This window comes from Muscardinus avellanarius (genome assembly GCF_963383645.1).
Source record: "Muscardinus avellanarius genome assembly, chromosome: 7".
NCBI lineage: Eukaryota > Metazoa > Chordata > Mammalia > Rodentia > Gliridae > Muscardinus > Muscardinus avellanarius.
In genome coordinates, this window is record NC_137793.1 from 25,058,877 (window position 1) to 25,072,278 (window position 13,402).

At 44.6% G+C, this 13,402-nt stretch overlaps 1 protein-coding gene across 1 annotated transcript in view; it reads left to right on the forward strand.

Moving 5' to 3' along the window:
• Nucleotides 1-268: 268 nt before the first annotated feature.
• The window catches only part of NSG2 (neuronal vesicle trafficking associated 2), a gene marked incomplete at both ends in the record, with an annotated part of 56,535 nt that continues 43,401 nt past the window's right edge, over nt 269-13,402 (forward strand). Inside the window, one exon of the mRNA XM_080698548.1 lies at nt 269-397. Coding sequence (XP_080554674.1) covers nt 269-397 — 129 coding nt within the window. The remainder of the gene's footprint in view (nt 398-13,402) is intronic.

Consider the following 13,402-nt stretch of genomic DNA (forward strand, 5'->3'; position numbering starts at 1 on the left):
TTTTTTATGTAGGTCTGGGATTTTCCTTAGTTCCCCAATTTGTGGGCAGGTGGCATGTTCTGATGATTCAATAAGTTTTACTGGACAATGGGAATCATGTCAGAAAATCTAGCAGGAGATCGATGCCCGGTCGCTAGATTGAAAACCGCCCAAGTGGAGCTGTTAAGGACAGTGCTGTTTTGAGCCTCCAGCCCTCCTTCCCTGGCCTCGGCTCCTGCCATAACCAGACTCCCCCTGCTTGCCTTAGGTCTGGAAGAAAGGCAGAAGGATGGTGAAGCTGAACAGCAACCCCGGTGAGAAGGGAGCGAAGCCACCTTCCGTGGAGGATGGCTTCCAGACCGTTCCTCTCATCACCCCCTTGGAGGTGAACCACTTGCAGCTTCCTGCTCCGGAGAAGGTAAATCGGGTGCTTTTCTTCCGTCAGCCCCCAGGACCCCCATCCTGGGAAATAAAACAGCAGACATTTCCACCCCTAGTCCTTCCATCAGCCAAATAGGCTCCTTTCCTGTAAAATGTAGTTATTCCTTCCAGGGATGAGACATCTTTTGTGCTATTTCAGTTTATGGTAAGTGTTTATTCATCTTTAATTCATTTTTTGGGATCCATATTTATGTATGTGGGCAAGCAAATGAACATTTCCTTGTTAAAATTTTATCTTGGCAGGTGAATGTAAATAAGCTTCCAGGTGGTGACAGAGAAAAATCCCATCTTGATTATTTTGGGGAGGTGTTTAAAAAATTGGCTGGTGTAGATTTGAGGACAGAGTTGGATTCAGTCCAGCAAGCATTTGGTTTTGCACCTGCTAAGGCCCTGGCCCCTACGCTAGGAGTTGCTTATAAAAAAAGGCAAAATTACAAAATCTCCGTTCAATTTAACAAATGAGCATAATGCATCATGGTGAATACTGTACTCGGACATTACAAAGAATATGAGGGTGCTTGGGGGAAGGAAGTGAATTCTGTTGAGGGGAGAAGTGGGTGGGAGGCTCTGGGGCGAGGATTGGGAGTATAGGTCAGGTAAGCTGCAGAGGAGAAAGTTTGAGCTGAGATTTTAAAGGTGAGTCAAATCTCCTGGTAGACTGGGGGAGCAAAAGGCCTTGAAGGCAAAGGACACACATGTGTGAAGTATGGAGAGCTTCGGGGAGCAGTGTGACTGGAGTAGTGTCTTTGGGGGAGGCGTGGCTGAGATTGAATGACTGGCTGATGGCGCATCTCCTGACATGGGACAGTCCACGAGGAAAGGAGGTGGGCATTCATGCAAAGGTGGGGGATTGTTCCCACATGGTTGCAGGTGGGGGAAATAGTTACCCATGACCCACCTGGGAGAACTTGGGGTCTTATAATGAGTGCTTCTGCACATCCTAAGAGAGAGATTTGGAGGTGAATAATGGAGTTCCCTGGCTGAGGAGTGAACAATGGATCATTCCATCTGTTTGATTTTCTCAGGGCATCTCCAGGAGGGCATTGTGTATCTTAACCAATTGGCTCCATCCAATCCAGAGACTAGGAGCCAGAGCTAGATAAAGAGCCTAGCTGATGGGCTGGGGGTTGAGTCATTTGTTTTGGAAGTACAGAGGTTGTCGATATGAGACTGTTCTGGGGTGAGACGGTAGAAATAAAAAATTCTTGAGCCATCTTGAAAAAGTGATAAAACCTTTAAAAATAAAATTTAAACAAGCAATTAACACTAAAGAAATGTGAAGAGACAGTATTAATTTGGTACCTGCTACATGCATAGCAAATGTTCTCAGTTTTTTAATTTTTATTTTTAACTACATGTTAAAATCACCAAAGGAGATTTTAAAAATTCCTGACATGTAGGCCACATGCTCGAACAATTCCGTCAGAATCTCTGGGTGTGAGACCCAGGTATCAGTGTTAATTAAATCTTCCCAAGATTTTATTAATAATACTGTTATACCTTGGGGGTAATACCCTTGGGGTTAACAGTATTATCTGTGCAGCCAAAGTTGAGAACCACTGTTTTAGATGTGCCAGACCCCGGGAGTCAGGAATTATGCACTTACATTTGCAGGTGAAAATTTAGTGAGTTATCCAAGCTCACAGGAAGAGTAAGTGGAAATGCTGGAATTTGAAGCCAGATATTAGTGGAAGTTGGGAAGGAGAGGGGAGTAGTGCAAGGTTCGGTGAGGCCCACAGCTGTGGCCTTGCTGACCTGCATGTCCCTGGGAGGTGAGGAATGAAACAGGTTATGGTGAGCCGCCTCTCCCCAACTTTCTGTACACCTGCAGGTAGATTGGAGATTACTGTAAGCTCTTTCTTCCCTTACTCTACCCACCCACCTTTGGGTTTTTTTCCTCTTTGAAAGAGGAAACAGGCCTGGTAACAACTGAGCATCCAGTCCAGAGATACCAGAAAGCTGTCTTAAGCCTAAGGATAAATACCTTATCTCTCATGGTGGATCTGCATGCATGACATACAAAGCAATGTATCTTTAAAGATGCAGTAGGTCCTAGTTTAAAAGTAAACCTTTATAGGGTCATATCCCTAAGGAGCACACCATGGACTCTCTCTGATGCTCATTACAAAATCTTTATGCCAGGTGACCTCAGTTTTCCAAAGTGAGGAGAGTCACACTACTTCACAATGTCAGAACACAGTTAGATGTGGCCTCATACATATGAAGTGTCTGGCACAAAACTAACGATAAAAGAACAATAATTACAATTCTTTAAGTGCTTCTTATATGTTAGATACTGTACTAAGCTATATGTATACACACACACATACACACAATTTGCTTTCAGTTTTTCAGTAGTTGTTATTTTGACACAAGTTTTAAAGAAATTCAAACAAAGAGCAGTCATGTAACTTCTCAAGGCAAAGAATTGGTACATCTTAGATGTAGAATCTGGGCAATGTTCTAGAACCTTCCCTTTCCACAGAAACATGGAGTGAGCTGGCCTGGGATTTCAAAGACCTGGGCTCCACCTCTAACACAGTCATGAGCCTGCAGTGCCACACTTCTCTTCCTTTAGGGCTCTGTCTTCCTGAAGTGGCGAGTTACACCAGCAGTTGTCTGAGCTAAAATTTAGATTTTATGATCTTTACAAGAGAAAACATACTTTCTCCCTGACATTAGGATGGATGAATTATTAGTGAATTCCAGTCAAGAAGCCAGAGTTCCCACCATGCTTAAGATGGTTCTGTGGCTGCAGCATGGAGTCCGAAGCCATCTCTTTGTGGGTTCAAGTCCCTGTCTCACCATTCATGAGCCTGCCGTGGCTGAGGACTTGGGTGAGTTCCTTAAACACCTCAAGTTCCTCGTGTGTAAATTAGGGTGGGAATGTTGGGATTTACCTCACATGTCTATGAAAAAGGGGGTGATGTGATCCCCCATACATTCGTTGGCCCTTTATTAGGTTCCAGTCATACTGTGACTCTTTAAAGCTAACATGATTATTGGAGTTTACCATTGGGGTTTTTGACCCCAATGTTAAGTCATAGTTTTCTCTTTGCAAAATGTAAAATGTGAGATGTGCTTGGTGTACTGGAAACCATCCTTGGATTCACTCACCAAATACTCTTCAGCAGTGTGGTATATGAATATCAGGAGAAACCATTTTGGAGGCAAAATGGAGAGGATGGTGTCCTAGGCCATAACAGAATGCCCAAGACTAGGTACTTTATAAAGGAAAGAGGTTTATTCAGCTCACAGATTTGGAGGCTGAAAGTCCAAACAGCATGGTGCCACAACATGGTTGGTGGCATCATAGTGGGAGAATGTGTGAGAGGGAGACAGCACATGGTAGCCAGGGATCCAGGGAGATTCAGGAACCAGACTTAATGCTTTTCATAAGGAGCTAACTGAGGTCCCAGAAGAATATCATCCCTTTGGAGGGCAGCACCTTGATGACATCATCATATTTTATCAGTAGGCCCTTCCTCTCAGCGCTGCTATCCTGAGGACCTGGCTCCTAGCACACAGGCCTCTGAGGACTCTCTCAAATCAGAGAAAAAGAGAGCACCAAGCATGTCTGCCATGCTTGCTCTGGGATACGAATGAGGCTATGTGGGCCCTTCCTGTCTGTGATTTAGTTCATGGTCCCTGCGGCCCTGTGAGGTAGGCTTTGGTGCACACATTTCACTGATAAAGCAAAGAAGCTCAGCTCAACAGAGGACCTGCCCAACCTTCACAAAGGGAGTGGAAGAGCTAGGTTTGGAGGCCCAGTGTACATGGCATCCAGATAGAACAACACCAGCACCCCGAGTGTTCCCTCCCTGCCCAGTTCTGGGAGACTGCCTGCTCAAAGGAAAAGCAGCCAGGTCTTAGGGCACCTGCCTCGTCTTTCTTAACTCAGTGCTCTGCACTGCTCCTAAGGCTCCCCAGACCTGTCACCGGTGGTTCTCCCATGGAAACCCTTTTCAGTCCCTTGTCCCCAATGATACCTTCCTCAAACCCTTACCTTGGCATTCAGGGTCTTTCCTGAACTCCCTTCCAGCATTCACTGCCTGTCACACCTTCCTAGAGCAGCAGATTTCATTGGGGGTAATCTTGCTTCCTGGGGGGGACACTTAACAATGTCTGGAGACATTCTTGTTTGTCACAACTGGAGCAGAAATTCCATTGGCATCTGGTGAGTAGAGGCCAGCAGTGCTCCTAAAAACCCTACAGCACACATGGCAGCTATCTCAGCCTCCAAAAGAATTGTTCTGCCCTAAATGTCAGCAGTGCTAAAGCCGAAAAACCATGCCCTCAAGTTTTCCACAGTGTCCATGGAATTTTGTGTCTCCTCCTCTTGCAATATGCCAGTCTTCTGGACAGGATGCCCTAACAATTTGCTTGATAACACAGTACTCTTCCTAAACTCAGCTCACACGGCAGCTCTACTGGATACTTTTCCTGATTACTTAAAAGTATAGCTATGGTTGTTTAGAAAGTATCCATCCATCCATCCATTTATCCATCCATCCAGTCTTGTTGGGTAACTTCTATGCAACAAGCACCAGGATATATATATATATATATATATATATATATATATATATATATGCATGAAAAGATAGCATGGTCATTGACTTTATGGAGCTCCAATTTCAGAGAGACAGAGAGAGTTTAAGCAACTTTCACTCGAGCAGAAATACAGAGCTGGGCGTGGTGGCACATGCTTGTAATTCCAGCATCTGGGAGGCTGAAATGAAAGGATCCTGGTTCATGGACAACCTCAGCTACTTAGTGAGGCCTTTTGCAACTCAGTGAGACCTTGTTTTAAAATAAAGAATAAAACATAGGGATGGGGGTGTAGTTGAGGTAGAATGCCCCTGAGTTCCATCCCCAGCACTATAAAAAAAAAAGGAAGAAGAAGTTCAGAGATGCAAGTGTGAGAAGGGCTACTAGGAAAGAATAAAGCACTCTAGTGTGAGAAAGGATACACTTAGGAGGATCTACCTATGGTAGGAGGATGGTCAGGGGAAGTCTTTCTAAGGAAGCAGGCCTGGCTGAGACCCAGTAAGAGGAGTAGGGGCAAAAGGACCAGGATGCAGGCAGACACCGAGGGCATAGGAAGGATCAGAGGGCAGATTGGCTGGGGATGCTGACAGGAAGAGCTAGAAGAGCTGGGCTGGGCACCAGCTTATAGGGGGCCAAGTGCATCTTTTTGGATGGGTTCAAAGCAGAGGAGTATCAGGATCAGAGATGCATTTTAGGGAGATGATGCTGGCTGCTATGGGATACCTTTGAGAACAGGATCAGCCTCAGGCTTGGTCTTCAGGGCTTCTCTTCTTTCTTTCCAATCACTCTTCTGCATAGCACCAGGGAAGTTACCCCCAAATACAGGTGGCTTGGTTTCCTGCAGCAGCCCCATAATGAGTGGTGGAAGGAGAGAGAGGTGCAGGGAAGTGGCTCTGTGAGGCTGCTGCTTGACCTCATGAGGAGATGGTGGCTGTGAGAGCAGGGGGATGAGAGGAGGGTGGATTTATTGTGACTTGCTGCAGGCTGGCCACGAGGAGAATTTTCTTTCTCTGCTCCACTTGCCCACCAGGCCTGAGGGCCCCAGATCTTTGTCATCTCAGTAGACTTAGTTCCCACACTCAGCTGACTGTGGAAAATTCCAACTGAATAAGGGCCCCCCTCCCTTCTCTAGTTGAAAACTGGGATCAGTTTCTCCACTTGATGAGTGGGAAAATGGACTAAAAAACTAAGCAGTCGAGTGGATTTCTGTAGTGTGGGGGAGCAAGCTCTTGAAGAGCTGAGGCATGAATGGGCAGACACCCAGTTCCAGGACATGGCGCTGGAGGTCTCACTGCCTTCAGTTGGTCCATGTAACCACAGCAGCCCAGATATCTTCACTACCCCTGTGGAACTACTACCATTATCCCCATTTAACTGATGCAGAAGCAGGTGCAGAGAGTTGACCTGCCATCCTGGGATGTACCAAACAAAATAGAGCAGCCAAGATGGGCACACAGGTGTGCTGGGAGATGCCAACAAACAGAAGGCAGGTTCCCAGACAGGAACAGCTCCACCTTGGCAAAGACCCAGATGAGTCGTGTACAGACAGGCCAGCTGCCAGGTTCTGGACAAAGGCTCCTTGCCTTTTTGCTGGTTCCCAAGTCTTTCATGAGTCCTGGAAGAGGCTATCTCACCTGCACGTGGATGAACACAGACATTTAGACACCAATTTTTAATGTTTCACATGCTTCAAAGTTTGCATGCTAGACTGCATACACTCTGGAGTCCTAGAGACCTGGGTTCATATCTCAGCTGAACTATTTATTTACTGTGTAGCTTTAAGCAAATTATTTAGCTATTTGGGCTTTGTAGTTTTCTAACTGTACAATGAGCATGATATCTACCTTATAGGGTTACCATCAGGAAGAAAATGTGAAATTATTTTTGGGTCTAGCTCAGAGTACAGCACACAGAGAGCTCATTGGTATAGCTTCACCCAGTATATGTGACCTGGAGGTGCTATGTTTGGAGAGAGACTGTAAAGGCGAAACATTCAAGAATGATGAGATTTGGGGGCAGGGAGCCGGGTCTGGTGCTGTGTGGTCTGTTGCCTCACAGGGGACATCTGGAGGGATGTTGGCTGTTTTTGTCCCTGAAGCCTGCATACCCCTTTCTTTGGTGTCTTTCCTTCCCTGAATCACGGGATCAGAGAAATGACAGCTTTTCCCCAGGGAGCAGCAGAAGGTGCTTTTCTGCAGTGCAGGCCCATGGGCCCCTTGTTGTTCTAAGACTCGCAACACACAGGCTGCAATCACCTAGTGCTGAGGCAAAGGTATGACGAGGCAATTCTTGCATCAAATGTAAAATGACCAATGCATATATAAAAACTCCATAATTCAAAAGCATAATAATTTTTAAGAATATATTTTCACTTATCAGATTGGCCTCCCCAACTTTTTTTTTAATGCCAGCAACAAGTTTGACCTCAATATATTCTTGTTGGTTATATAATTCAATGCAGTATTTTTCAGGAAGTATTTTGACATTGTTTATAAACTCTATCATATATATGTATATATGCATATATATGTATATATACATGGGCTTTTGCATACTTGAAAAATATATTTTAAAAAGTATATATATTTAAAACTTGGAAAATTTTAGATGCTTCCATAAGAAGGGGCTGGTGAAATAAACTGTTGCATGGACTGGAATACCAAGCAGTAGTTATGAGAAAGAGAGAGCTGACTGTGCTGACAGGGAAAGAAGCAAGGGGCGTGTTGCTCAGTTAAATGACTTCAGATAGAGGGATGAGGAGTGCCCATTTTTGGAATACAGATAATGAGTGAATTTTTATTCTGTTCTAGATATTTTATTTTGGTTGACACATAATAATAGTAAATATTTATAGGGTACAACATGGTAATATCTTTTTTTTTTTTTTGCAGTACTGGGGATGGAACCCAGGGGCTTTCTACCTTTAAGCTATACCTCCAGCCTTATATTTTATTCTTTATTTTAAATCAGTGTTTCACTAAGTTGCAGAGAGCCTCACGAAGCATCTGAGGCTGGTTGTGAACCTGCGGTCCTCCTGTCTAAGCCTCCCAAGTACTGGGGTTACAAATGTGCATGATCACACCTGGCCAACATAGTGTTTTGATACATGCACATGTTATGAAATGATAATACACAATGGAATATTATTCAGTCACAAAAGAACCAAATTGTGTCATTCGTGACAACTTGGATCAACCTGGAGAATATTATGTGTATATTTTATTCCTATAGTTCATAAAAAATGTTTTGAAAGGACATGAAAAAACTGTTAAATTTTTCAGAAACAAAGATAGGGGTGAGTGGGCTCCATTTGAAGACTTTTATCCTCTTTTTTTCTTTCTTTCATGAGCAAATATCAAATTTTTTAACTGAAAACAGGCAGCTCATTTCGCAGTTGATCAGACAGTGTAGGAGATCTGATGTAACGACCCACTCTCCCCCCACAGTGTCCCCTCACCCACAGAGTGAGCAGCGTCCCCACATGTACAGAGAGTCATTATGGCAGCATGGTCTGAATTCAAATGTCAACTCCACTGCCTACTTTCTGGTGAGCCTGAGCAAGTGTACTAACCACTGTGAGCTTCCAGTTCCTCCTAACAATATTTTCCTTTAAGGATTGCTGTAAGGATAAAATGAGAAAAATGCATACCAAATATTTATCAGCCTTAGTGCTAATAAACTAATGTTTATTAGTGTTGACACTGATAGGATTACCATCATCAGTTCAGACCTAGAATCAGGTCCCCTGTTCCTGGGGATCACAGCGGCTGCCAGCAGCAAGAGGAGATGAATCAGGAAGTGGCTCAGGACCCTGGAGCATGGAGGACTATGGAGAGCCCCTCATCTTGCCCTGTAGTTCACATTGCCATAGAACCGAAGAATCATACAGGTTTTGGGCCACAGGTCCCATTGGAGACCATAAGAGCCAAACTTTCATGTTGTCTCTGAAAAAGAAAAGGTCCAGCAAGGAAGAGGGACTGGTTCTCAAGGAAAGAGCCCAGGCTGGGGGTTGGTAGGTTTTTATTAGAGATCTGTTTCTGACTGGGTCTCACTGTGTGACTGGTACCAAAGCCCTTCCCCTCCCTGGGCTTCATCTTCCCACCTGTGAATGGAGACTAATGTCCCTTTTGCACTCACATTTCCCCTGTGTTTAGTTGTACTTTTTCATATATTCATTCATTCACAGTCCCTCTTGTGTCCCAGCCCTGCTGGGATCAGAGGTCAGGTGTGGGGCCCCCAGAAGGCATAGGAGGGATGGGACTCAGGCTCCTTATCTGCACAGCGGGGATAACCACCCATCCTCACAGAGGAAGCACGAGCATTTGCTGAGATACAGGATGTAAGCGCTGGGCCCCACCGCAGGTATACCTTGAGAACCTTAAAAATACATGGTTGTCAGGAGAGAGCATGATTGCTCTGAGTTTGCACACTGATCAACCACTTACTGGTCACTGGATTGTGGGCAATACACCAAACATACCAACTGTCTTCATCTGGAAAGTGGGAATAATACTGATTTTAAAGGAGAGAATTGAAGATGGGGGAGAATGGGGATTAAGTGACTCCCCGTCAGCAGCCCAGTGTGGAGTCATCCTGGCACACAGTAGGTGCTGAGCAGCCAGCTGTGCACCTTGCTGGCTCGGAACCTCTCTCCTGGCTGCAGGGAAGAGCCGAGGGTACAGCATATATCTAATTTTGGCCTGTGCAGGTCCAGCTTATCAAAAAAATAATTTTTTTTCCTTGTGGCACTTGTGCACTTTTATTTATTGTTCCTGCCAATCTTGGGGCCTCTCCATGTGGGAACCTCTTCATTATTGATAGTCCCGGGAAGTAGTATTTTAAATTTTTATGATCTGTGCTTTGTGCCATCTGAATCATCATGCAGTATCAGGGGATTCTGGCCAGACTGGGGGTTATGTTAAATTATGTTCCTGACATTAGCAGCTGAAAGGACAATGGAAGCCCACATGTAAAAATGAAAACAAAACAAAGCTTTTTTCTTGCCCCAAACCAAAGTAATACCTGAAATTCAGAGTTTCATTTTTCTGAATAAAATAAAATCCTACTTTAAATAATGAAAAGATTAGGAAGAGATTTTTTTTTCTATTTCCCTCTCCATGTTTTCTCCTTCCATTTCTGTTATTAAATCAAGGAGCTCAGGGCTCTGGTTTTTTTTTTTTGTTGTTGTTGTTATTGTTTTTTTTTTTTTTTTGGTGGTACGTACTGGGGTTCCTGGAAACCCTTCTACCTCCGGGCTATACTCCCAGACCTATTTTTATGTTTTTATTTGGAAACAGGGTCTCTTAAGATGGCGAGGCTGGCTTCAAACCTGCGCAATTTTCCTGTCTCCGCCTCCCAAGCGCAGGGATTACAAGCGTGCGCCACCATGCCCGGCTCAGGGCTCTGTTTTGCTCCTTAAAAAAAAAAAACTGCAGGTAAAAAGAATAATATCCAAATAGAGCCTTTCTTTGTCAGCTTCCTCTCTCTCTCTCTCTCTCTCTCTCTCTCTCTCTCTCTCTCTCTCCCCTTATGCAAGCTTATTCCTCCAAGGTACAATCAATAATGATGGCTAACATGTCTTCTTTTCCCCTTCATAGTACTAAAAAAAGGGTAATTGTTAGAGCATCTTTCATATAAAGGGAAATGTTCCTGGCTCCACCCATGGGGACAAAGCGCCAAGCTTCCTGTGAATCCTAGTAGCTGGGTGATTCCAGTAACCGTTCAGGGCTGCACCTTCCCTGTTGTCCATCTCTTTCTGCCATGCCATGCCTTCACTGTGGCTGGGGCTCCTTCTGTGCCTCTGATGCACATCTGGAAAGCCATCCTCTTGTCTTTGTCCTTCTCCAGCTCCTCTCTACCCTCAGGTGAACTGTCAGGGAGCTTAGCATGGCATTTCGAGCCTCTTTCTGCCTTCTACCTCCATCCCTGTCACATCCCCTCCCCTGCCCTGTTCTCTAGCCACTCAGAGTGGCCTCTTGGGGCTCCCCTCGGGGTCAGACTCCCGTGTCTTCTGAAGGTTTGCTGGTGAAGTGCTCCCTTGGTTGAGAAAGATCTTTTCTTTGTGTTTGGGGAGGCCAGAACGAAACCAAGGAAGCCAAAGATGATGAACAGATGAGTGTACCCTGAGCTGAAGAGGAGGTGGTGTGACTAGGCACACAGGCAAATTCAGGAAAAATACTTGAAAAATCTGAAGCTGAAATGGGTGGAAAAATGGAATGGGTTTGGGAACTGAAAGGAAGGAAGAGATGATGAAAGATCCTTGTGTTTCATTTGATATAAACAGTAGCAGGTCCATGCTGCCATCTTCTGGGCTGGGATTCCACAGGTGTCAAAATGTTGAGGGGCAAGGTCATTGGGGAATATGGGTCAGGGCCCAAGAGCTTGACCCTGGCTTTGATAAATTTAGTTGTGTGGATCCAAGGGCAAATGTCCAGTAGGACAAACAGAATATGGGGTGAGATCTGCATGGAGATGTGCTTTTGAGAGTCACAGAATAAAGGGTGGACTTGGCAGTAGGGGGAGTGGGTGAGAGCACTCCAGGGACTTTCAGAAGGAGAGAGGAGAGGCCACCACCTAGCTTTGAGAGGTCCAGCACTGAGGGATCAAGTAGAAGGGGAGGAGCTGGAGGAGGGCTGGCCAGAGTGGTAGAAAGGCAAGCAAGAAAAAATCGCCACAGACCCAGGGAAGAGAATGCTTCAAGGAGGGGGAGGGCAAGCCTGTCAAAAGATACTGCTCAACTTACAGTGGGGTTATGCCCAGATAAGCCCATCATAAATTGAAAATATCATCATGTCAGAAATGCATATAATCCACCTAACTTAGGGAACACCCTAGCTTAGCAACAGCACACGCTAGCGTCACTGGTTCCCCTCTTGACCTCTTGGCTGACTGGGGGCTGGGCTCCCTCATGCCGTCTAGCATAGAAGCAGTGCCTGCACATTGCTAGCTTGGTAAAGGACCAAATGTCACAATTCCAAGTAGTTTCCATGGGGTGTGCGCACTGTTTTTACACCATTGTAAAGTTGACAGTTCTTAAGGTAAAACAAGTTGTGGATTATCAGCACCACTGAGAAGTCAGGGAAGACTAGGGCAGAGAGACCTCCATCTGTCCCAGGCAAATGGCCCAGGCACTCTTCAAGGGTGATGGGGATGCAGGGAAAGATGCAAGGAAAATGTGGCCTAGCTAAAAAGACAAAAGTAGATGGCCATGACTCACACGATTTCAGGTACATACAAGTCCCCTTGGCCTGTGTTTGGGCTCTTTGGTTTGATAAGTGAGATGTTAAAGTAAAAAAGAAGTGTTTTCATTAGAAAATGACTCAGAGGATAAGCAGCATTTTATACATGTTGAGCAAAGCAGGACATGGATTAGAAGAGAAGACCCTGGCCCAAATCTTCCTGAATTCAATACCTCCTAACCTCATTACGGCCAATGGGAAGTGCTATACTTTAAAAACAAATGTTATGTAAATATACAGATTATATGTTATATATACATTTTATAATATACAAATTATATAAATAATGTATTTTAAATGTGCATAGATACAATTATACAACATATAGAGATCTTTAGTTTCTAATTTCTTCCCCCCACCCCGGGCCCAGGCCACTGGGGATGGAAACCAGGGCATCCTACCTCCAAACTATACCCCCAGCCCTATTTTTTATTCTTCATCTTGAAGCAAGGTTTCACTAAGCTGCAGAGGACCTCACTAAGTAGCTGAGGCTGGCTGTGAACCCCTGAACCCCGATTCTCCTGTCTCAGCCTCCCAAGTACTGGGATTGTAAGCATGCATCACCACTCCAAGCTTCTAATTTCTTTTGTTTAATGCATTGTCTATGAGATTCATCCATGCATATGTAGGGTTATAACATTCCCATTTCATGAATAAGCCACAATGTACTCTTTCTCTTATACTAGACATTTGAGTTGTTCTCAGTCCAAGGCTCTTCTAAAGAAAGTAGCTCTGAAAATTCTCTTATGCATTTTTTGATGGATCCATTAGATTTTTAAGTTGTTTTGTTGACACCTAGAAAACCTACTGATTTTTGTATGCTTATTTAGTATTTGGCTATCTTACTGAATTCTAATAGCTTTTCAGTTCATTTTCTTGGAAAATATTTATATCAAATAGAAATCTTTTAGTCTAAAGTAACAGAAAATCAAACCCAAATTGGATTAACGGCCACAGAGCACTTGTTTGCCCCCAAAACTGCAGAGCTCAACATGGGTCAGGCTTCAGGAAAGGTGTGATCCAGAGGACAGGATCATCAGGACCCAGCTCCCTTCTCTCCCTTCACAGTAGCAACAGTTGCCACAGCAGTTCCAGAGCTCTGGTGTTCATACATCACCTGAAGAGCATCATCTGAAGAAGACCCAGGAAGACCAAGGAGATATCTTTCTTCACACCCTGCTCACTTGGCCTCA